Source organism: Garra rufa, chromosome 2 (assembly GCF_049309525.1).
Source record: "Garra rufa chromosome 2, GarRuf1.0, whole genome shotgun sequence".
NCBI classification, from domain to species: Eukaryota; Metazoa; Chordata; class Actinopteri; order Cypriniformes; family Cyprinidae; genus Garra; species Garra rufa.
The window spans coordinates 45,990,112-46,013,928 of record NC_133362.1 but is presented as its reverse complement, the minus strand read 5'-3'; the positions used below and the strand labels follow the sequence as shown (position 1 = coordinate 46,013,928).

Below are 23,817 nucleotides of genomic sequence, written 5' to 3'. Positions count from 1 at the left end.
TCACGCTGTTGCCGCGGCCGCGCCGCTCAACGGATCAGACCCGCACAGTCGCGAAAGACCGTAAAGCGCGTAAAGACGCTGCTGTATCCCTAGACATTTGCTTCCTCCGAGCCCGTTTGACTCTAGAGTATCCAGGCTGGAGCGGCATCGTTGGTCTGTGCAACACAGAGAGAGAGAAAGCAGTAAAGGAGAGCAGTGGAGGAGCAGGAGGAGGCCACTCCTTCGATAAACTGTGCGAACGCAAAAAACTCGCTCCATGCAGCTGCTGCTGGCTTATATTTACATTCAGCAGATGTGTTTGGACCGATAAATCACTAGAGCTGTGTGTTTGGATCCGTCGCGTTCATGATTATTCCAGTGTCGGATCTTCAAAGAGGAAACAATGTAACCTGGTAACACGAATGCAGGTGAGACACCGCGACGATCCAACAAACATCTCTTTTGTCATTATCACAAAGTACTATGGTGTTATTTCAAGTGCCATGCAAATACCTTGGTAATCCTTCTCATGTTGTTACTATCTGATAACTGTGCCACTACTGTATTTCATACTGTCCTTGTTACACACGTTACATCTACTTACTAAATATTAATAACAGTTGTACATAACTAACCCTAAACCAAACCAAAGTTGTTAATGTGACAACTTAATGTCTCACAAGAACTACCTTTAAAACTGCTGGTTCCTTGGAGTTATTTGAAGTAACAGTAAAATTTGCAATGACAGTGACTCTTACAAAAAAAATTAAATATGGTGATGCGTACAGGTAATACCGTGGTACTTTGATATGAGCTGTAGAGACCTCTGTTATTTGTTTCTTAGTGTAATAAGCAAAGTACAGTTTCTCTTAAAGGAGTAGTTCTTCAGACTTTCTTCAGTCGTAAAGAAATTGTTTTCTGAGGAAAACATTTCAGGATTTTTCTTCATATAATGGACTTCTATGGTGCCCCTGAGTTTGAACTTCCAAAATGCAGCTTCAAACGGCTCTAAATGATCCCAACCGAGGAAGAAGGGTCTTATCTAGTGAAACGATCGGTTATTTTCTGAAAACATTTACAATTTAAATACTTTTTAATCTCTAAAAAGGGTACACACAGAGCTAGACAAGATGAGCATTTGAGGTTAAAGTATATAAATTGTACTTTTTTTAAAAAAAATAATTGATCGTTTTGCTAGATAAGAGTCTTCTTCCTCGGCTGGGATCGTTTAGAGCCCTTTGAAGCTGCATTTTAAACTGCATTTTGGAAGTTCAAACTCGGGGCACCATAGAAGTCCATTATATGGAGAGAAGTCCTGAAATGTTTTCCTCAAAATCATAATTTCCTTACGACTGAGGAAAGAAAGACATGAACATCTTGGATGACAAGCTGGTGCGTACATTATCTGTAAATATTTGTTCTGAAGGTGAACTACTCCTTTAACACATAAAATCCCATGTGAGATGTTGTGTGTAATTTGACCACTAACAGCTGCTGTAAACAGGCAGACAGGATTCCTTGAAGTTTTGGTGCTTGCATGGTTTTGTACATTTGTCTTTCAGGGATCAGTGTGTTTTCTGTCCTGCTGCCATATATAGCCTCGCTGAGTGACTGCACTTTGTGTATCACTCAGACTTCCTTGGTTACGTGGAACTCAGTGCCATGGCAGTAACGCGGTTGGTCCTTCAGAGAGCCAGACCTCATAAACACCTGTCAAGAGAAAGCGCTGTGATCTAAAAGTTGACTGAAGGAAGGAAATCTAATCTTATCAGTGAAATGCTTTCTTAACATATTTATAAAAAATGGCTTGGTTTACATGGATCTAGAAGTTTAAAAATAAATAAATAACACTCATGGAATTAAAAAAAAGTATTAAAAACATTTTATTAAACTGAGAAGATAAAAATCACTGGAGAGATCTGATATGGATTTGAATCTAATTTGAGCCCTATGAAGGCAGCATCATGTTCTGAGTTTATTTTCTGAAGGCAGATCCTGTGGAGATAGTGAGCGCTGCTGTGAAGGTCTCATGCGTGTTGTTGTCTCAGGTTGGCTGCTGTATTTAGTTACCCAGCAGAAACGCGGGAGGCCTCAGTAACGTAACCTAATATGTTGGCGCTACTGTCGCACTGCTATCTATCCAGCATTCTTGGATTGCATTTTTGTGTGCTGGAGGGAAAAAAAGGTAGAGCTGCTACAAATTCATTTTCACAACTTTGCACTTTGATTTGAATCAGCATTGAACTGATTTAAGCTCAGTAACGACACTGTTGTCTTCTGTAGAGCTGTTACAGCTGAAATTGGTTCAGATTTGACAGACTGCTATAGTTGAACTGAGTTCATAACTAATGAACTTTGCAATATTCACCCTGTTATTGGACAGAATTGAGCTGCATAATGGCACTATTATCTTCAGTAGAGCTGCTTTACAGCTAAAATTAAATTAGTTTCACAATCGAGGAAGTTGGCAGGATTGACGTGTTGGTTTTCCTATTTATTACTGTGACTATATTAACATCAGTTGTTCCAGCTATTCAATGTGTTTTCATTGTTTGTAATTGTTGAATTGCAACCAAGTTACTTTGAGGGTAAAAGCTGGGCCTTTATGGGTAAATCTCATGAGACCTGTCAAAAACATGCCTGCTTATTAGGGCTGACAAAAATCATAATCACGGTTATTTTGATCAATATTGTAATCATGATTATTTAACACGATTATGACTGGTTCCAAAACGTTATATTGTTGAAAAATGTAAAGATTTAAAAAAAAAAAAAAAAAAAAAATTTGGAAGAAAATGCAAGTCTAAAGTAGTCTTAACAGGCTCACAGAAATTAAATGTAATTATTTGAGTGTAAAATAAAACAGCGTCTTCACTGTAAGAATTAAACAAGCTTTGTTTCTTATTAAAACTACAAAAGTCCTTCATTCAAGAGCAGTGAGTTTTGTTAATATTAAGCACAGAGACGGCAGAAGGGATATTATCTGTTGCCGCTTTAAGAGCCACACGGATCCAATAAACTGTTACACACGTATTTCCATTCTCAACTGTTCATGATCATTTAAGACATAACTGACAAGGTTTTACATGAATAATCACCAAGTGACTGTTTAGGTGCGCACCATGAGCACAGAACAGCGCTTTTAAAAACACAACATAAAAGAAATATTAATAAATCAAGCACGTCCTGTTTTATAAAAGTCACGTTACATGATTTTGCTGATTTGCATGGGAAAGTAGGCTTTTATGGAGGAGCGAAAGCACACCACTGGAAAGGGGGCGGAATGGAGCGCAATAATCGTTTCATCACGATTACTGTATTTTCATGATGGTTTGAAGCCGAAATGCAAACTGAATTTTGATTAACTGCACAGCCCTACTGCTTATATTTCTCCACAAACCAGAAAAAAGAGAGAACTTCTACTTTGCTTATAGAAAGGAATACTATTTATTTAATTCCTTCAACTGCTTTAAATAATATATCTTTATTATACATTATACAATACTATAATAATGGGGATTGCATTTGCAATTAAATAAATAATCCATGTGCATATACAGAAATGGGGTTAGTTGTTACAAAAATGAAGTTGCAGTTCAATAAATGCATCAACCATGCAAGAAACGGAACCCAGCCATGGTGAATGACTCAATGGAAACTGATCCAAAACACTCAGAGACTAATACACCATGTCTATTCATGATGTAGGAATCAACAATGTCTTTTTTTGGCATCCTGTCAGCAGATGGGGTGCAAATGTGCTTCTGTACATTGCAGTGACACCTGATGTGTGATAATGTGTGGGATTATGTCTGATCTGTCAACTGCTTTCTAAAACAGGCTAGTGTTGGGAAGATCCTACAGCAGCAGTAAGCCGGGGCCGGAGTGACGTGAAAGAGCAGGCACATCGCAGCCATGCTGGAGGAGGACATGGAAGTGGCCATCAAGGTGGTGGTGGTGGGGAACGGAGCGGTCGGGAAGTCCAGTATGATCCAGCGATACTGCAAGGGCATCTTCACCAAAGACTACAAAAAGACCATCGGGGTTGACTTCCTGGAAAGACAGATCATGTAAGCATGCTTTTATGCCTCAGGTCGCTTTAAAATGCTTTTATGGGTTTTCTTTTGTCTGCGCTCTTTGGTTTCTACGTTTGAGCCTTGTTGCTCGGCAGTCATTTGCAGATGGGCCGCATTAAGGCTGGCTGCATGTCTTTGTTGCTCAGTTTCTTAAAGTGCCATTTTTACCTCTTTTTCCTGGAAGAAGAAAAGTATTTCTATAGAAACTGAATGATCCGAGATGTTTGTAATAGCATGCTAGTACTAGCAAAGTATTTTTGCACTCTGTGATACCAGAATGATGTACTGCATTTGTGCAATGTGTAGTGTTGAAGCAGAGTACACCACATGGGTTATTTGATGTATTCCACTAGGGGTGTGCGATATGGTGATTTTTGATCGTGGACTATTATAATGTCTCCACGATCTGCTTTTGAAAAAAATATCGTGCCTCCGTCTCAATATACTGTACAACACGACATGCATTCATTCACGGGACACTGCACTTATTCACAATCACAAAAGTACATTATTTGCATGTGCTTTAAAGCCTTGCCGGTTAAATAACGTTATTTCGCTAAAAGCCTGATTACTGGACTAAGCTATCTTTCGTGTCTGATTCGCCAATGCTGTCAAAACCACACAAGGATTACATATAAACACAGTTGGTTATGTCTAAAGTAAAAGTAAACCATTCAGAAAAAACTGATGCGCGCCTGTAGACAATAGATGCGTGCAGCTCTTAAAGTGACAGAACTAAACATGCTGCCAACTGGCATTAAAGGGACAGTTCACCCAAAAAATGACCCACTCACTTGTTGTCCCAAACCTCTATTAATTTTTTTCTTGTGCTAAACAAAAAAAGAAAACATTTTGAAGGATGTGGATAACAGTACAGTAGCTTGCCTCCACTGACTTTGATAGTGGGAAAAAAATAAATAAAATACTGGGAACCCAGCAACTGTTTGGTTACCCACATTCTTCAAAATAAGTTTTATTTTCATAACATGCTTTATGTCTAAAAAAACATCGAGAGTGAGTAAATGATGACTGAATTGTCATTTTTGGATGATGGTAACCTTAACACAAGGAGAATGACTCACTGCTCTTGACTGAAGAACTTTAATAGAGTTGCTTTAATAAGAGTCAATGTATAATTTATGTAAATAGTGCTAAATATACCTACTGTACCTGAAGTTTGTTTTATTTGTATATTATGTGCTTTTGTAACATGTAGCCTATCTTTCTTCTTATTTTTTAATAACAAATATTAAGAAATGACAAAGATTTTGATCTTTGTTCAGTTTGGCCTAAACATCTGCTTTACTTTTATTTTATATTTTGTTACCATGTAAGGTTAAGGGAAATTAGTTTGGCTGCACTGCTCAGACAACTTGCAAAATAGTAAAACCAACACAACAAAGAATCGTGATAAAACTGCCAATTGTGATATTTCTGAAAATAATCGTGATATGATATTTTTGCCATATCGCCCACCTCTATATCCCACAATGCAGTGCTTGACCTTTCTTTTACAGATTTACAAATGAACCAAAAGCGATATCAAATACAATATTTAAAAAAAAAAAATTAATCTCTTCGTTGTCAATTTTAAAAATTCGGGGAAACCAAACTACTTTTTCTTAGTGATCTAAAGAAATTTAATAACTAACATACTTAAATGGATTTAAGGAAATAAAGAGGAACAGTAGAAAATAATTTTATTGTAAAGAAATCAATTTGAACTATTTGCAAATACATAATTTAAAAATATTTACAGATTAAGTGCTTACCAAATTAGCTTCATTAATGTTTTTTGTTGTGTTACACTCACTTATGAATTACATAAATCAAGTAAACGATAGCCTACTTTTTAAAAGAAGAAATACTGTGAGTTGCTTAACATTTCTATTGTAAAACATTAGTCAAGTATTAAATGTTTAGCACGCTTGCATAAAGAGGTGGCCAAAATTATTAGAACACTAGTAAAAAAAAAAGTCAGTTGTTTCTCTTTTGCTGTACTGTGTCAGTATTTCAAACATTAGTTTTGCCATAATTGTAATAATTAGAGATCTGATCTCATCATCTAAATCCAGTCTGTCTGGAAGGACATGAAGAAACAGAAGAAACTGAGACAGACTAAATCCAGAAGAACTGTGACAACGTCTCAAGATGCTTCAAGAAACCTACCTGCAGAGCTACAGTGCTGGTAAAAGTTTTAGGCACCTGCTGTAAAATGAGGATGGTGTCAAAAATAATGTCTCTTGGAGCATCTTGGAGACATTGCCACAGTTCGTCTGGATTTAGTCTCAGTTCTGTTTCTTCTTGTCATTCCAGACAGACTGGATAATGGTGAGATCAGATCTCTGTGTGGAGCACTGGCTGTTGTCAGACTCCTCGTGGAAACAAAAATCTCACTGGAATTTACAATTAATGGCAAAATGAATGTTTGGAAATGCAAACTGATATTTCCGTTAAAACTGAAATGTCATGTTGATCTCTGTTGAGAGTAAACCCCGCCTTCTTTGATTTGATTGGTCATCTCAGTCATTCTGACACTGGTGAGTGCTGTTAGACCACTGAGGCAGACTAAGGGCCAGATTTACTAAACATGGCAAATTAACGGTAGAGTGCAATTCCATAAAAGCACTGATGGGAGGGGAAAATTCTGCGTGTGATTTAATGACAATGCGACATTAAGGAACACAGGCGCAGCCAGATCATTTCCATAATGACCAGTGCAGTCTACTAAGAGCAGTGCAAATTACTGCCTGCTTTAAGACATGCTTTAATGATGGCGCAAATACCAGTAATTTGATGTGCGCAAACACTAGTAAATCGCATTGTGTGATTCATTTATTCATTTTAGTACTCTCCTCCCATAAACTCTACAAATGCATATTCAATCAGGTCAGGTGCAAAAATGACTGTGTCCATGCCTTTTCAGTGCTAATTCTTCTCTGCGCATCTTTAGTAAATTCTGACAGTACTGTTTTAATGCCAAAAGACAGTGTGCAAGCTGTTAGTAAATCTGCCCCTTAAATGTAGCTTCTCATCATCCTGTGACAGCAGAACGGCGTCAAGAAAACCTAATAATGTGGAGGAGAGTCTGGCCACATCTGACGCAATGTCTGTGGTTTTTCTGGCCCGTAGAGATTTTAATATGCTCGAACATCATTTACCCATGAGAGTGACAAAGAAACATGATGTGGAAATTGAGGGCAGGACAAACAAGGCAAGATAATCCATAAATAGGCAATTATCAAATGTAATATACAAACCAGTTTGAGTTAATCCATCTCAGGTGAATTATTAGATCTTGCTTGAACATGAGCACATGAATAAAAAAAGATTTCACCTCAGATTTCCACTAGCCGTGGCTCTGTAATCTGAATCTGAAACTAATATGTTTACAGCAGAATTTCCCAAAAATCCGATCATTCTGAGCTGAGCAACAGAATTAGTTTTGGGCCACGACACAAAGAGGGCCGCATTTTGTTAAACCAGTGAAATAAAAAAATAAAAAAACTGGTGGTTTTGCAGTACCAATACATAAAGTTACTGATTACAGACTACAGTTATACTTTATTTTAAGGTGTCCTTGTTACAGTGTAATTATACATTTAAGTGCTGAGTAATAATAGTTAATTGCATGTACTTACTATATGGTTAAGGTTAGGATTAGGTTTTGGCCTAGGGTTACTTGCATGTAATTATGCATAGTTAATTGTTATTACAATAGTAAGTACATGCAACATTTTGAACAAGGACACATTAAAATAAAGTGTTACCCAGATTACATGAAAGCTGTAATTAGTCATGTAATCTAGGTTACTTGTTTCAGGTATGTATTCTGGGGCCAGTTGTTCAAAAAGTTTCATCTGGATCGGAATGATCTGGATTTGGAAATTCCATGTTTTGCTATCAGGTGACCCATCTTACTTTTTGCCAGTATTTTGCATTCTAGTTTTGAATTGCATTTACACAGATATTTACTTCTGACTGGTCCATCTCTGATGATTGTGCTAATCAGTGATTAAAAATAAATAAATAAATAAATTTGATAGAATATGTTTGTTTGATATTGACAGCTGTTTGGAGATTTTGGGATATGTTATAAATAAATGTTGTGTTTTTGGGACCAGTTTTAAAAGTTACATTTTTGTTCCTATAATCTACCCTTCTGCTGGGATAAGAATAATCTAGTTTATTTAGATCAAAAGTATCAGCACAAATTGAGGATTTAATCCAAATCAAAACCTAGATTGAATTTTGTGCTCTAATCCGAATTCAGAATCCTTTTTTCTTTTTCTTTTGAACAACCCATTTTCAAGATTTAAAACAATCCAATAGCCGAAATCTGATCCCGACTGGTCCCGACTACTTTTTAGATTACTTTACTTTTTTTAATCTAATTTACTAACCCAGTTGATTGATTACTTTGATAATTGCAAACATTTTTTATATTTCAAGTTTTTTTAAATGTTAGGTTTGAATATGCAAATGAGGCATTATTTAATGAAATATGCGCTAATTTGCATACATTTCTAGTACAAAAATCTATACACTGGATGAAGTCAGTTTCCAAATTCTTGTTTAATTTTTTGACATATTAGAGTCAAAAGTTTTTATGGAGGGAATTTTGGGTATCTCATTTTGTCATGACATAATTCAGAAAAAAACTATATTTTGTACCATTTATGGGGAATAAAATGTTGTATAAAATCAAGCGAATTATATATGAACAAATCCCTCTGTAAAAACCTTCAGAATATAGACAGGAATAAAAATGTCAAGTTTGGTGTGTGTAAGAGCTGCTGAAGTGGAGATTTTCAGTGCAGGAGAAAAAACTCATTTTGAGAAAAAAAAACTTTAAAAATATGCGTTGTAATTGAAATCTATTGACACAAATAGATGAACTGCTATAAATAAACACTTAAGTTTTTTTTTTAATATATTTTCTTTCCAATAGTCTGATAAAACACTTGAAACACTATGAAAAACCAAAAAGCCCAAAATCTCAAACTTGAAAGGTGCATGAAAAAACAGCTTTTTTGCCTGCAGTGTACCGTATTGATATAATAAAAGTAAAGAGAAAGAAAATATATAGCATTTTTTATATCATCATCAACAAAAGCATTGCATTACAGCAGGGTTTCCCAAACTGGGCGTAATGTAAAATCTAAATTATTAAAACCATTTAGATATTGAGTCACAAAACCATTTGAGAATGTTTGTTACATTAATAACATGACACACCCGAAGTCTTTTAGGTTTGAAAAGTTTTTGTCCAGAACAATATGTAATCATGTGACCCATAAAAAAGTAACTAATCTGATTATGGGCATTTTAGAATTGAATATACTTTAATTACATGTATTTCAGTTTTGGAATCTGATTTTGTAATCCAGGTTACATGTAATCAGTTACTACCCAGACACAGTAGTTACAATAATCCACTCATCAAGCCTGAATCATTCCCAACTTGAAACTAAATAAATGCCAGTAAATGTGTCTCCTGTGTATCCTGGCATAGATGACAAAACACTTCAGAGAAAGCAAACTTCCCATTTGTGTTTAAAAATGGGTTCTGACAAATAACACGCAATGACGCTCAGGCAACCCCTTGGGAAAAGAAGATCCTCTTGCTTTTTCAGCAGTAGTTCCTGAATCGGTCTCTATCCAATGTAACGTGAGATGGTCGTCGGCAGTAAATGCCAGAGAAAATCTGTGCGGTTTACTGTTTGTACATATAAAATGAAACGAGGAACAAATGAGCTGTCAGTGGCTTTGTCTGTTTCAATGCTTAGTCAAACCGAGAATGAAAGCAGATCTGAATCGCAGCTGTAAAAGCCTGCCCCAGCAGATTTTGGAAAATGATTTTACCATTTTTATTTGAGGTTCAATTATTTGATGATTTTTAGATATCAGTTTGCATGTGTTTCAGAGCGAACGACGAGGACGTCAGGCTGATGCTGTGGGACACGGCAGGACAGGAGGAGTTTGATGCGATCACCAAAGCCTATTACAGAGGTGGGACTGTTAGAAATGCTGGAATCTTGCTCTTCGGCTGTGGATGTGTTTGAGACCTGCTTGTGTTTGGTCCTGCAGGTGCTCAGGCCTGTGTGCTGGTCTTCTCCACCACCGACAGAGAATCCTTTGAGGCCATCAGCAGCTGGAGGGAGAAAGTGGAGATGGAGGTCGGGGACATACCCACCGTCCTGGTGCAGAACAAAATCGATCTACTGGACGACACAGTTATCAAAAAGTAAGACGAATTCAGACCAGTTCAGAAAGGCTTTTTTAATGCACTGCAGACATTGATGACAAGCGTTTTGTTTTGTCGCTTTAGTGAAGAGGCTGAAGGTCTTGCTAAGAGGCTGAAGTTAAGATTCTATCGAACGTCAGTGAAAGAAGATCTGAACGTCAACGAAGGTGAGAGATGAAGCATTTCAGTTCATAACACTAAATTTGTGCTCAGCTGTAAAATAACTCCTGTATTTTTTTAATGTTGTAGTTTTTAAGTATCTAGCTGACAAATATCTGCAACGACTCAAGCAACAGTCAGCAGACGAGACGGAGGTTGTTCACACATCCAGCAATAAAATAGGTAAGTTTTTTTTTTTTTTTAGAATGAAATACTTTTATTTAGAGATGGTAGATCAAAACAAGTCTTGATCTACAGTGCCTTGCAAAAGTATTCATACCCCTTCATTTTTTCACGTTTTGTTGTAGCATTATGTAAAACTGCTTTAAATTAGTTTCCCCCCCACATCAATTTACACTCCATACACCATAATAATGACAAAGCAAAAAAACTGATTTGCAAATTTGACAAATTTATTAAAAATAAAACACTGAAATAAGTACATTGCATAAGTATTCATACCCTTAAAGGGATGGTTCGGAGTAGAATTGACTTCATTGCTATGCACTCCGAAGCCCATCTAAATACCCCATCCGAAGTTTTTTTTACCTTAGTCAAACATTTATGGAGATATTAGAGTTTTTCTAATTGCTTGTTACAGGAGTGAATGGTACATGTGATGTATCTCGTAAATTGCACCACTAAACGTGCAAGTAATCTTACCAAACTTGTACAGTAGTGTAAATAGGTTATGTACTCACAAAACGCTGCATCAGAACATTTGTAAGTCCACCATGAGTGTTTTAAAAACACGTTTTACCCGAGAACTACTAGTCTCAGAAACTACAAGTCGACGTCACTTCCCTGGTTTGAAAAAAGCACGTAAAAGTTCTCCTACTACATCTGTGTGCATGTCAACTTGTAGGAGGACTTTTACGTGCTTTTTTCAAACCAGGGAAAAACTCTAATATCTCCATAAATGTTCGACTAAGGTAAAAAAAAACTCCGGATGGGGTATTTACATGGGCTATAGAGTGCATAGCAATGAAGTCAATTCTACTCCGAACCATACCCTTAACTCAGTGCATAGTTGAAGCACCTTTACAGCCTCAAGTCTTTTTGGGTATGATGTGACCATCTTTGCACATCTGCATTTGGCAATTATCTGCCATTCTTTGCCTCACCTTTTCACCTCTCCATCTCTGTCAGCTTGGATGGGGGCTGGCAGACATTTTCTAGAGTCCTAGTTGTTCCAGTCGTCTTCCATTATGGAGAATGCTTCTGTCAACCTTCAATGCAGCAGATTTTTTTCTGAACTCTTCCCTAGATCATCGCCTTAACGCAAGTCTGTCACTGAGCTCTTTCAGCTGACCTTTCAGGTGTGAAAGAATTTGCCACAGTTTAACTCCACTCAAAGTGTAGTAACATCTAGAAGCAATATGAATGCTCCTGAGCTAAATTTCCAGTGTCCCAGAAAAGGGTATGAATACTTATGCAACGGGATCTTTTCAGTTTTTTATTTTTAATAAATTTGCACAAATGTAAAAACCTATTTTTTTTGCTTTGCCATTATGGAGGAGGGAGTGTAGATTGATGTGGGAAAAAAGTAATTTAAAGTAGTTTAACATAAGGCAGCAACATAACAAAATGTGAAAAAATGAAGGGGTATGAATAATTTCGCAAGGCACTGTACATTTCTTTCTTTATTAGTTCACGACTGAACTTTGAATATCAAATTTATTTGTTCTTTTATTTTGTTTCTATTGTATTACTAGAAGTAGGATAATTTTTAAAAATAATTATAAATGAGTAAATAAATAAACTGAAATAGCTTCAAAACACACAAGCAAATTAGGGATGTGCAACAGCGATCGAGTACTCGGCCGTGACGGCGATGATCGATCATGAAAGCGTTGATCGTGGAAAAAATATATAATCTTTATAACTTTGGATGGCACCCTTAGCATGCAGTCCAAAATATCGATGGAGAAGAGAGAGATACATAGCTTTGATGTTACGTAGTGATGTCTGGGTTAGCTACATGCATATCTGCGTAATCTATTGGCTCGGTGCACAAGATGGCGTCAGTGAGCTTCGGCGACGCCAGTGTGTGCATACATACTTCCGGTCTTTACGGCGCTCGCATTTACTTCATGGGGAAACTTGGCTAGATAGAAATAATTAATGTTTTTCAAAATAAATAGCGAATAGTGCTATATCAAAGACCAGATAAAACATCCTCCTTATATTATTGCGTACATCTCTGTGGAAATTCATCAAGATGCAGCGCGAAGATTCATTCTTTCTTCTGTTGATTATGCGGCAGTGGCTGATGTTATTAATAATCCACGGGGATCTCTTCATTCAGACACAAACCACTCAAATGTGCAATACTGGACATTTATGGAGTTGATCGTGTTCTGGCTGCTATATATAAGCTCATAATTTGCATCTGTCAAAGGAGACGATCAGAGATTTCTCAATGAGAACTTCATGAAAAGCTATATTCTGTCCTTGCCCGTGTTTCAGCACGCTGTTATAAAAGTGCATTTCGGCGGGAGCTCTCTCTCTCTAGCGCGTAATTTAAAAGTTCACTGGCATTTGCATCCTCTTGTGCAGATACTAGTTGTGATGTTACTAATTTATCTGATTAATATCATGGTATGTGTCATAGAATAGGCTTCAGTTTATTGCCATGAAGTCACTCCTCACTCAGCTATTCCTTTTTAGATGCTTCTTTATTAAAGGTGCCATAGAATGCACTGATACAATATTTTAAATTGTTCTTTGATATCTAGATAAAGTATATGGCATAGGAAAGGGCAAAAATTCTCCAGAAATGGTTTTACAGGTCCATTTACAACCCTAGGATTTGTCTCTAGAATGAAATGCTCTGTTATTGCCTTATTTGGAAGGTTCATGAATAATAATGATGAGCTCTGCTCTGATTGGCTGTTTCACAGAGCGGCTCATATCAGTAGCTCGCACATGGAGGAAAATATATGTTTAACCCTCTGGGCCTCTTCGGTCATTTTTGACCGAAAAATTTTTTGTTTTGAATTTTTAAAAATCGTAGCTTCATCAGAATGAGATGACACTTGGTGACTTTCGTTGCAATAGCTATGCGAGTACAAAAAAAATCAGTGACATGATTCGGATATGTTAAAGGGTCAAAAAAAAATTAGTCACACTTGGCTCCTTCGTGGTCAAAAATGACCGACATAGGAAATGAATGGGAAATATGAAAAAATTTGATAATTCAGATAATCTTTTGGTAATACAAGCTACAAATCAGCCACTGTGCTGAAAAGAAGTGTTCAGCAAGCAAGGACTGACACTCTAAAATAACAAAAGTACAGAACTGACACACACACGCGCACACACACGCACACACACACACACACACACACACACACACACACACACACACACACACACACACACACACAGACACACACACAGACACACAGAAATAAGCAGAAAAATGCAAAACCTGATATTTATCCAATCAAAAAATATCTAAACCTTGCCAAAAGTAATCTTTTAGAATGTCTGAATATATTTCTAAATGCAAAGCCTATTAAAATGAAGAAACAGTATAAAACAAAAAAAACAATAGGAATCCCAAAGCCCCTGTATATATGTATATAGGGAGATACAGGAGGTTACATGACATTACACAAGTTTTTTTTTTTTTATGCCACTAGATGGTGCAAATTTCACTTTAAAAAAATGGATTTTAAATGCTTTTACTCTATTTTAATGTGAAATGTTGTATTTATTGAAAAATAATAAATACATAATTAAATAAAAAAATATAATATAAAATATAATTCTAGTGGGAAAAAATTGCTCATTAAAACTGTATAAATATTGCATAGATTCGTAAAAAATGCTAAAAATTCTAAATAATAATTACAAAATATTATTGAACAAAAATGTATTTAATTGATTTTCCTGAAGAAAAAAAAAAGTTACTTTTTAAGGCTTCGGTCACTTTTGACCGCAAGGGAGCCTAGTGTGACCCCTTAATGAGGAGGCCCAGAGGGTTAATCACGGAGCCCATGCTATTCATATGCGGGTCGTTGAAACTGCTGTTTTAGATGCATGATCACTTTACTTTCACTTTTGAGATTTGCAATTGCACATGTTCTGTGTAACGTTATACTACAGCGACATTTGTTTTCCTTGTCTTTCCGAGTACAGACACCAACCCATCCCAGCACTTAACATCTCCTGCACAACCTAGAACATAACATTTATTCCCGTGATCTGTCATTCCCGCTATTGTCCTCGCTTTGTTTTTCCACAATAGCCTACCTGCAGAACTTCTGATGATTGGGCTATGCAAATGTTGGAGGCGTGACTATTAATGATCCCCAGACTATTACACAATAGTCGCTGTTTTGTTAGGATTAGCCTATTTTTTAGTGGTCTTTTGCAAACACCAGATTTATATAAGAAGGAGGAAACAATGGTGTTTAAGACTCACAGTATGCCATGTCCATGTACACAACTGTTATTATTTAACTATGCCAAGGTAAATACAGTTTTCCATTCGATGGCACCTTTTAATCGTGTTCATAGACAGGTTTTCATGTTTTTATTTTGTAACATTTATTTTTATTTAAACCAGTCCCGCCCCAGCGCAAGCCCCGCCTCCAAATACTTGATTAATCGTTTTTGAAACCTATCCATGATCGAAATGAGAAATTTCCCAAAATGCCTCTCCCTAAAGCAAAAATAAAGTAATAAAGAGGAACAAAGAAACGCACTACAAGCAGTAAACAAAAAGTGCTTTCAGTTTCCAGACAGGCACAGTTATGGATTTTTCTCAGCATTACTGATGACATTATGCATTTATTTTTATCACAACACCACAAGTGTTTAGCTTTAGCATGACTTCCCATATTGTAATTTGTTTTTCAGGTGTTTTCAACACTACCGGTGGCAGTCATCCCAACCAGAACGCCAGCGATCTGAACGGCCGTGAGGTCATAAACCTGCGACCAAACAAGCAGAGGACCAAGAAAACAAAAAACCCGTTCGGCAGCTGCAGACTGCTGTAGAATGCCTCTGATTCACGGGATGCCTTGTGGGGATGGATGAGCCGCAGGTGATACGAGGCTTCATGAGCGCTAACTAGAGTTGGAGAAAAGTCCCATGTCTGCCCTGAAGCAGAGCAGATCTGTCATAATGTGTGTTTCATCTTGTCATGGACTCCTGCTGCAGGCCGCTGGCGCCCTCTGCTGCCTGACACTAGCAGCGTCAAACACAGGTCAGAATGAAATAGAATATGACTGGAGGTGTCCTAAAGGAACCCACGTGATTGAGGGTAAATTTGAGATCTGTTGAGCTATTTTTGTACAAGTATTGACAAGTAAATCTTTTGGACACTGCCCTTCCTCACATTTGAACACTAATTGTGGCTCAAAATTGAAGCGAAAAGCGAATCTATTTTCTCTCAGTCAAATATTATTTCACGTGGTACACAGCAGGGTAATTTTCTCTACATACAACAGAAAAAATAGGATTTGTAACACACCATTTGTGCATTTGGACTGTTGATCGTTTGTGCAATATGTTAGTATTGATGGAGATGCATCATTTGCTATCACAATCTTCCCTTATAAAGTAATGTTCATTTGTTGTTTCTTATATGAACGTCGTCGCAAAATTTTAACCCACATGTTCTTATAGGTATTTTTGTATGAAAAATGTAGTAAAGTAATGACTTACTTAAATTCATAACATTTAACACCGTGCCAAAATGTTTCTACGCTCTACGTACTTGTAAGAAATGTAAATAGTGTTAGTAAATGGTCAGATTTTTAAATATTTCGGATGATATCAACATCCTCTGTCTAAAACTCTGTTAACACAATACCAAATGCAAGAGATAGGGTTTTAGAAACCTTCTTTTGGGAGAAAGTTACTTTTTTTTTTTTTTTTTTTTTTTTACTCAATTGCTAATAACTGGCAACACCGTCCAGATATTACAGCATAAAACAGCATACTCTTACTTCTAGGGCTGGGCGATATAGCTAGTGAAAAATACATCTTGACGTTAAGCATTTATGAATATACACTCCCAGTCAAAAGTATTTGAACAGTAGGTTTTTAATGTTTTTTTTTTTCCAGTTATTTATTTGATCCAAAGTACAGCAAAAACAGTAAAATTTTGAAATATTTTTTACTATTTAAAATAACTGTTTCCTATTTGAATATATTTTAAAATGGAATTTATTTCTGTGATTTCAAAGCTGAATTTTTAGCATCATTACTCCAGTCACATGATCCTTCAGAAACCACTCTCTTCACTTCTGTTTTTCTGCCCAATATACATGTTGAAAATAGCTGAGCATAATTTTTTTCAGGTATCTTTGGTGAATAGAAAGTTCAGAAGAACAGCATTCATATGAAATATAAATCTTTTTTAACGTGATAAATGTCTTTATCATCAATTTTGATCAATTTAAAGCGTCCTTGCCAAATAAAAGTATTAATTTCTATAAATTCTTCCCCCCCCAAAAAATTGTATAATGTTACAAAAGCTTTTTATTTCAGAATAATGCTGATCTTTGGATCTTTCTGTTCATCAAAGAATCCTATAAAATGTACTCAACTGCTTTAAATATTAACAATAACATTAATAAAAATTGTTTCTTGAACAGCAAATCAGCATATAAAAATGATTTTTGAAGAATCATGTGACCTAAAGACTGGAGTAATGATGCTGAAAATGTAGCTTTGATCACAGGGATGAATTACATTTGTAAATATATTCAAATAAAACTATTTCACAGCATTACTTTTGCTTTATTTTGGATCAAATAAGTGCTTGGGGAGCAGAAGAGAATTCTTTAGAAAAATTCAAAATCTTACTTTTTAAAAAACGTTTGACTGGAAGTGTATTGCAAATTATGCATGGAAATATTCAAACTAGAATGCGGTACAAATCAATGTATGCTTTCACACAGTTTTCAGTCGTAATGCTTAATTGTGAAGTCTAATTAGTCATTCTGAGGCCAAATTAAAACCGGACTAAAGTTATCATAAATGTGTAGATATATTAAATATATTGCCCAGCCCTTCTCACTGCTACACCTTTACATGTGCACCAATTATTATGTTGCGTACATCTTTTTACATTCATAAAAGCTTCAAGTTCTGTATCTGCATGACGTCTGTCGTATGTGAATTACTGGAATTGATATTTGATATTATTGGAACGCAAATACACGTTTTAAGCAAGTTACTGTCAAGTCAACAAACACTCAGAGCCGACAAATGAAATTACAATCAATATATAAAACTCACTTTCAAGTTTTTAGAATACATAATGCGTCACTCATCACCGGACTAAATGGCACTGATATAAAAATTAGATTTAGCACAGTATCAGGCTTTATATATGTACAGGAATCCACCAAGACATTTTAGAAGTGTATATTTTATGTGGATGAAACAAAAATGTACGTTTCTAGAGGATTTATGATGAAAACTAGCCTCCCAAAGTCCCAGAGCCTTAACCACTAAAGCCATTAGAAACGCACACGACTGACAACTAACTGATCTTGTTTGATGTTATGATGAAAATGTACGAGCTAAATGTTTTACGAAATTTGGATCCATCATATTGTCCGTTAAGCCAACATTCCCTCTCTGAGTTTTATATTTTAATGTATTATAATACAAGTCAATCAGAGGATGACAGAATAGTTTACTCTTCCCTACTATCTTCATAAAAAATGATGAGTTTGGTCAAGGTTTGTGTTTCATATCTCACTTGTTTCACGTGGCTTACCTTATGATTGATTGTATTTATTCAGGAATCGCATGCCTTCATTTATGTTTGAATGTGGAATCATGGTACTTCGCCACAGCGGCCTTCATGTTTACAGCGCTCATCGGCTTTACGTTAACTGGCTCCATGTGATTATTGACACTACAATGAACTAAAGGCACTTTATGTATCTGATATAATTCCTGATCATGTTATTGCTTGGTTATCTTAAATATACAATAAGGATACAATTATCATTCTAACCTTTCTGTTTCCACAGTCGTCTTTTTACTAATGTACTCATGACTTTCTAGTGGATGTTGAGAATATGCCAGCAGCACCTGTTACTACCTGCATATTTTTTAGTGGGCAGAAGTGTCATTTGAAGTGTTTTGTTTTTGACTGTATGAATAAAGGTCTGGTGGGATCATTCTGTGACCGATGTCTTATGTGTGACTCCACAGGTGATACTTTGCTGTTCGGCTGGTTGGAAAAAAACAAAATAAAGAATATATTGTATATTGTTTGATTTTTATTGTACTTTTTATCATATTGTGACAACCTTATACATGCATGATTACAAAACAAAGTTGTGAATATTTTAAAAACTATCCACAGTGTCAAAGAAAACCTAGCCCTTCACAGTGACATAATCACAAGGCAGGAGTAGTTCACTTTCAGAACAAAAATTTGAGATTTTGGGCTTTTTGCTTTTTCATAGTGTTTTTTTTTTTTTTCAGGCTAGTGGAAAGAAAACCCAGAAGACATTAAACGTTTCTTTTATAGCGCATTATCTATTTGTGTCAATAGATTTCAATTACAATACATTTTTTTTATGAAGGACACTTTCTCAAAGAGTTTTTCTCCTACACTGAGCCATAAATCTCCACTTCAGCAGCACTTACACACACCAAACTCTACATTTTTATTCCTGTCTATATCCTGAAGGTTTTTACAGAGGGATTTGTTCATATATCATTAGCTTGATTTTTTTTACAACATTTTACTCCCCCAAAAATGCTAAAAAATACATGGTTTTCTGTCTGTTCAGTTTTTTCTGAATGAGGTACCCAAAACCCCCTCTGTAAAAACATTTGATTCTAATATGTCCAAAAAAATTAAACAAGAACTGACTTTCGATCCAAATTTCAAGATAATGTACTCACGCCCTTGTCATCCAAGATGTTCATGTCTTTCTTTCTTCAGTCGTAAAGAAATAGTTTTTTGAGGAAAACATTTCAGGATTTCTCTCCATATAGTGGACTTCTATGGTGCCCCTGAGTTTGAACTTCCAAAATGCAGCTTCAAAGGGCTCTAAACGATCCCAGAAGAGGAAGAAGGGTCTTATCTAGCGAAACGATCGGCTATTTTCAAAAGAAATGGACAATTTATATACCTTTTAGTTTTAACCTCAAATGCTTGTCTTGTCTGGTCTCTGCGATCTTTAGGGTATGTCGATAAACTCCCGTCTCGTTTTCTTCCCCAACTTCTAAATCATCCCACATCGCTGCAGAAGTACTGACCCAGTGTTTACAAAGTTAACATACAAAGAAGAACAAACACCCTTTACAAAAAAAAAAGTAAAACAGCATTTTAGGACGATTTTGAAGTTGAATACGAAAACGAGATGGGAGTTTTTCGACATACCCTAACTGTATTGAACCAGATCACACAGATGCATGTGCATCGCAGAAATGAAACAAGACGAGCATTTAAGGTTAAAACGTATATAAATGTCAGTTTGTTTGGAAAATACCCAATCGTTTCGCTAGATAAGACCCTTCTTCCTCGTTTAGAGCCTTTTGAAGCTGCATTTTGGAAGGTCAAACTCGGGGAAATCCATTATATGGAGAGAAATCCTGAAATGCTTTCCTCAAAAAACTATTTCTTTACGACTGAAGAAAGAAAGACATGAACATCTTGGATGACAAGGGGGTGAGTACATTATCTGTACATTTTTGTTCTGTAAGTGAACTAATCCTTTGGTTTATGGTTTTATTAAATGGTTAATTGGCTTATACACTTCACATAATCTTAAAATCGAGAATCTGCGACCTAATCTCACTTTCTGTATTTTTAATACTCCCAAACATCTGAAAATGTGGTTATATGTGTTAAAACATATTATTTTTCTTTTTTAAGAGTCATTAAAAAAGTGATTACAAATCCAAAACTAAGGCATCATCTAAGGCAGTTTGTGTTTGCTTCAATGTTTTCTCCAGCTGGACGGGTCTGTGTTGTTCTTCGCTGTAAAGACTAACCTGACGACTGAATGTGAAATTCCCAGCAAGCTGAGAGCCAAACGTTCTCGTTAGAATGTACAGAGCAAGCGAGAAAACCATGTGCAGCTGCTCTAAAAATAAACAACCACAAGCTAGTAACATCATATTCATGAGGCTTCCAGCAGGAATGTTAGTAGATCCTAACAGAAATACAGTGATTTGGCATTGCTTCGTATCAGTTCAGTCAAAGACATAAGAACAAACTGTCAGTGGTCAAAGTAATTTACAGATGATCAGAACAGCTTTTTTTTCTGTAAGTAAAAAGCATAGAAATAAAAGCAAAATAAATATGCATAAGACCAAGATGCCATCAGTGGTTATAAAACCTGGAAAACTACTTGTGTGTGTGAGTGTTGTCCTGGAGGCTATTAAGGAGAGAAACTGCAGGCTAAAACACTGAGATTTTGGGCTTTTAGCTTTTTCATAGTGTTTTTTCAGTCTAGTGGAAAGAAAACATCTAAAAGACACTGTTAAGTGTTTCTTTTATAGCCCTTTATCTATTTGTGTCAATAGATTTCAATTACAATACATTTTTATAAAGGCCATTTTCTCAAAATGAGTTTTTTTCTTCTACACTGAGCCATAAATCTCCACTTCAGTAGCAAAAAACTTGACCTTTTTATTCCTGTCTATATCTTGGAGGTTTTACAGAGGGATTTGTTCATATACAATTAGCTTGATTTTTTTTTTACACTTTACTCCCCCCAAAAATGGTACAAAATACATAGTTTTCTGTCTGTTCAAAGTTTTGTTTCTGAATGAGATACCCAAAATCCCCTCCGTAAAAACTTTTGACTCTAATGTGTCAAACAAATTAAACAAGAATTTGGAAACTGACTTCATCCAGTGTTTCGTACTAGATTTTTTGTACTAGAAATGTATGCAAATTAGAGCATATTTCATTAAATAATGGCTCATTTGCATATCTAAACCTAACATTTGAGAAAACTTGTAATACAAAAAATGTTTGCAATTATCGCTGTACTCAACCGTCTGGGTAAGTAAGGTGATAACTGTTAGTTATTTATTAAAACCCATTGACCTGCAGTGTCTCGCCTTAAAGGCACATGCGGCGCTCATCAGTCCCTCAGCCTCTATTTGCCATTGGTAAGACTGGAATGATCAACTTTCTGGTTATCCATAATTTTAATGGTTTTCTCTGCATTGTCCATGTTCCTAATGAGGGTCTCAAGGCGCCTCTTGATCTTCTTCTGGTCCTCAAGGGCGCAGCTGATCACCACAGTCTGGAACTTCTGATCCACAGGCACAGGTGGCGCGTCGGTCACACACGAGGCGTGAAAGGATTGCAGCCGCTTCTTGGCCCCCTCCATGTCCTCCAGCACTTTACCAGCGATCTCATCAATAATAGCCATGGCTTTCTTCAAGGCATCTTCCTGTTGTTCGTTCCGGATCGTATCCACTGAAACGTTCACCGTTAATGTCCTGCCCAGGAGTCTAGAGGCGGTCAGAGAGAGCTCTTCTCTTTCCCCTGGAACAACAGTTGAAATGATGTTTATATCTTATCCATTAGAAGCCACTAATGGCTGTCACACATTAAAGGCGTACCGTCGCAAATGCTCCTCATTTCCTGACTGTGCTGTATTGACTGGATCAGCTCAATTAAGGACTCTCTCTCCTGCTCCATAGCGGTGGCTTCTTCACGCAGAGCTTCCACCCTGAGAGAGATTTACTGCGATCATTTCATACCAGATACAACCCTGCAAACTTGCTTACATTGTCAGTCATGAACAGTGTTGGGAAAGTTACTTTTAAAAGTAATGCATTGCAATATTGAGCTACTTCCTAAAAAAAAGTAACTAATTACGTTACTTAGTTACTTGGAAAGTAATGCGTCACGTTACTTTTGCGTTACTTTTTAAATCTGGGCAGGGCTTGCTTGTTTGTTTTTAATATAAAAAGTTGTATTTTTAGCAAAAGTAAAAGCCTTTTCACATCAAAAGCCTCAGGCTTAGAGAAAAGTAAATTCATGTCTGTACAGTAAACCGCAGAAGAAAAAACTCCTCAGCAATAAAAAAAGAAAAGAAAACAAATGTTAGATCATCTTGAGTCATTTTTGTTTATTAGTACGGAATACGGATGAATTGGATCATCGAAGGTCGGCAGCAAAGACATCGGTTAATAAAATGGGGTTAAATACATAAAGGATATTTGTATTATTGAACATATTTAATTATTGCAGGTTTGCACTGAATTTCACAGTTTTTATTCATTTTGAGGAATACTGTAACTGTTTTTTTTTTAGTGAGTGAGATCATTTTTGGCATGTTCACATTTATTGTAGAACTAAAGTAACATCTCACAATTTCTCTCAACATGGGGACAGGAGAGCTTTTAATCAATAAATGGGGGGAAAAAAGGTAACTGATGTTACTTATTTGAAAAAGTAACTCAGATATTTTGTTGTTAATTAAAAAGTAATGCGTTACTTTACTTAGAAAATGTAATATTATTACGTAACTTGCGTCACTCCAACACTGATCATGAAAAAACAATAAAAAACACCCAGCAACAAAAAATGAACAAGGTACTATGCACATAGAAAACTGCTTTGGCTGTTACAATTACAGCTTAAAACCAGGTCTTAAAAACAGGTCAAAATCCATCTTCACAATAAAATCTCGTGTATGGTTTCTTACAATGCTTCAGTTTTAGTTTGGAGGACACAATTCAAAAAAATTCTTAATTTAAGATGGGTTTGATCTCAACAAACAAAAACACTGGTATATATATATATATATATATATATATATATATATATATATATATATATATATATATAGACGTACATCATGTGAGAACAACCGTATTTGAAAATGTTATATTCAAAGTTTAGAGATGGAATATATGTCATGTTTTGCATAAAATTTGCAAGAAATGTACACATTTATACTTATATTTGAGCGATGAAAACTTAATTTTACAGTAGGCTATATATTTAAAAAAGAAAAAAGAAAAAAAAAAGCAAGCTATAAATCCCCACACTACTCTTATGTTCAGTGTTAGACTTTGAGCGAGTCTAGTCAAGACTTAATGGATCTTTCTGGATTTAGTCTGTACCGATCCGACAATCATAACCTTACCTCATCTCAATCTGATCCAGACTTTCCAGCAACCGTCCGGACCGGTCCGCCATCGACAGGGTTCGGGTGAACTTGCCCTTAGATGCATCGTTCATTTTAGCGTTAATTTTCGCTTGTGCCATTGCTTCTGCAAGTCGCGTTAATGAATGATTTCTACGGGTGCAGTAACCTATAGATATACCGGAGCAGACCACCCGAGCAATATAGCGATGTCCGGTCAGCCAATGAATCGTTCACTCTTTAAACG

General features: G+C 36.1%; 2 protein-coding genes across 2 annotated transcripts; one reads left to right on the top strand and one right to left on the bottom strand.

The window, feature by feature from the left end:
• On the top strand, positions 1–18,625 carry rab23 (RAB23, member RAS oncogene family). Its single transcript, XM_073834284.1, has 7 exons — positions 1–407; positions 3,820–4,049; positions 9,982–10,067; positions 10,146–10,302; positions 10,387–10,469; positions 10,552–10,644; positions 15,331–18,625. The coding sequence occupies exons 2-7, from the start codon at positions 3,895–3,897 to the stop codon at positions 15,468–15,470; spliced, it is 714 nt and encodes a 237-aa protein (XP_073690385.1). The 5' UTR covers positions 1–407; positions 3,820–3,894; the 3' UTR covers positions 15,471–18,625.
• Positions 18,626–18,691: 66 nt separating this feature from the next.
• bag2 (BCL2 associated athanogene 2) lies at positions 18,692–23,782 on the bottom strand. The gene is made up of 3 exons (XM_073834285.1): positions 23,571–23,782; positions 22,036–22,145; positions 18,692–21,958 (listed from the first exon to the last, which is right to left on the bottom strand). The coding sequence occupies exons 1-3, from the start codon at positions 23,690–23,692 to the stop codon at positions 21,564–21,566; spliced, it is 627 nt and encodes a 208-aa protein (XP_073690386.1). The 5' UTR covers positions 23,693–23,782; the 3' UTR covers positions 18,692–21,563.
• Positions 23,783–23,817: the final 35 nt, after the last annotated feature.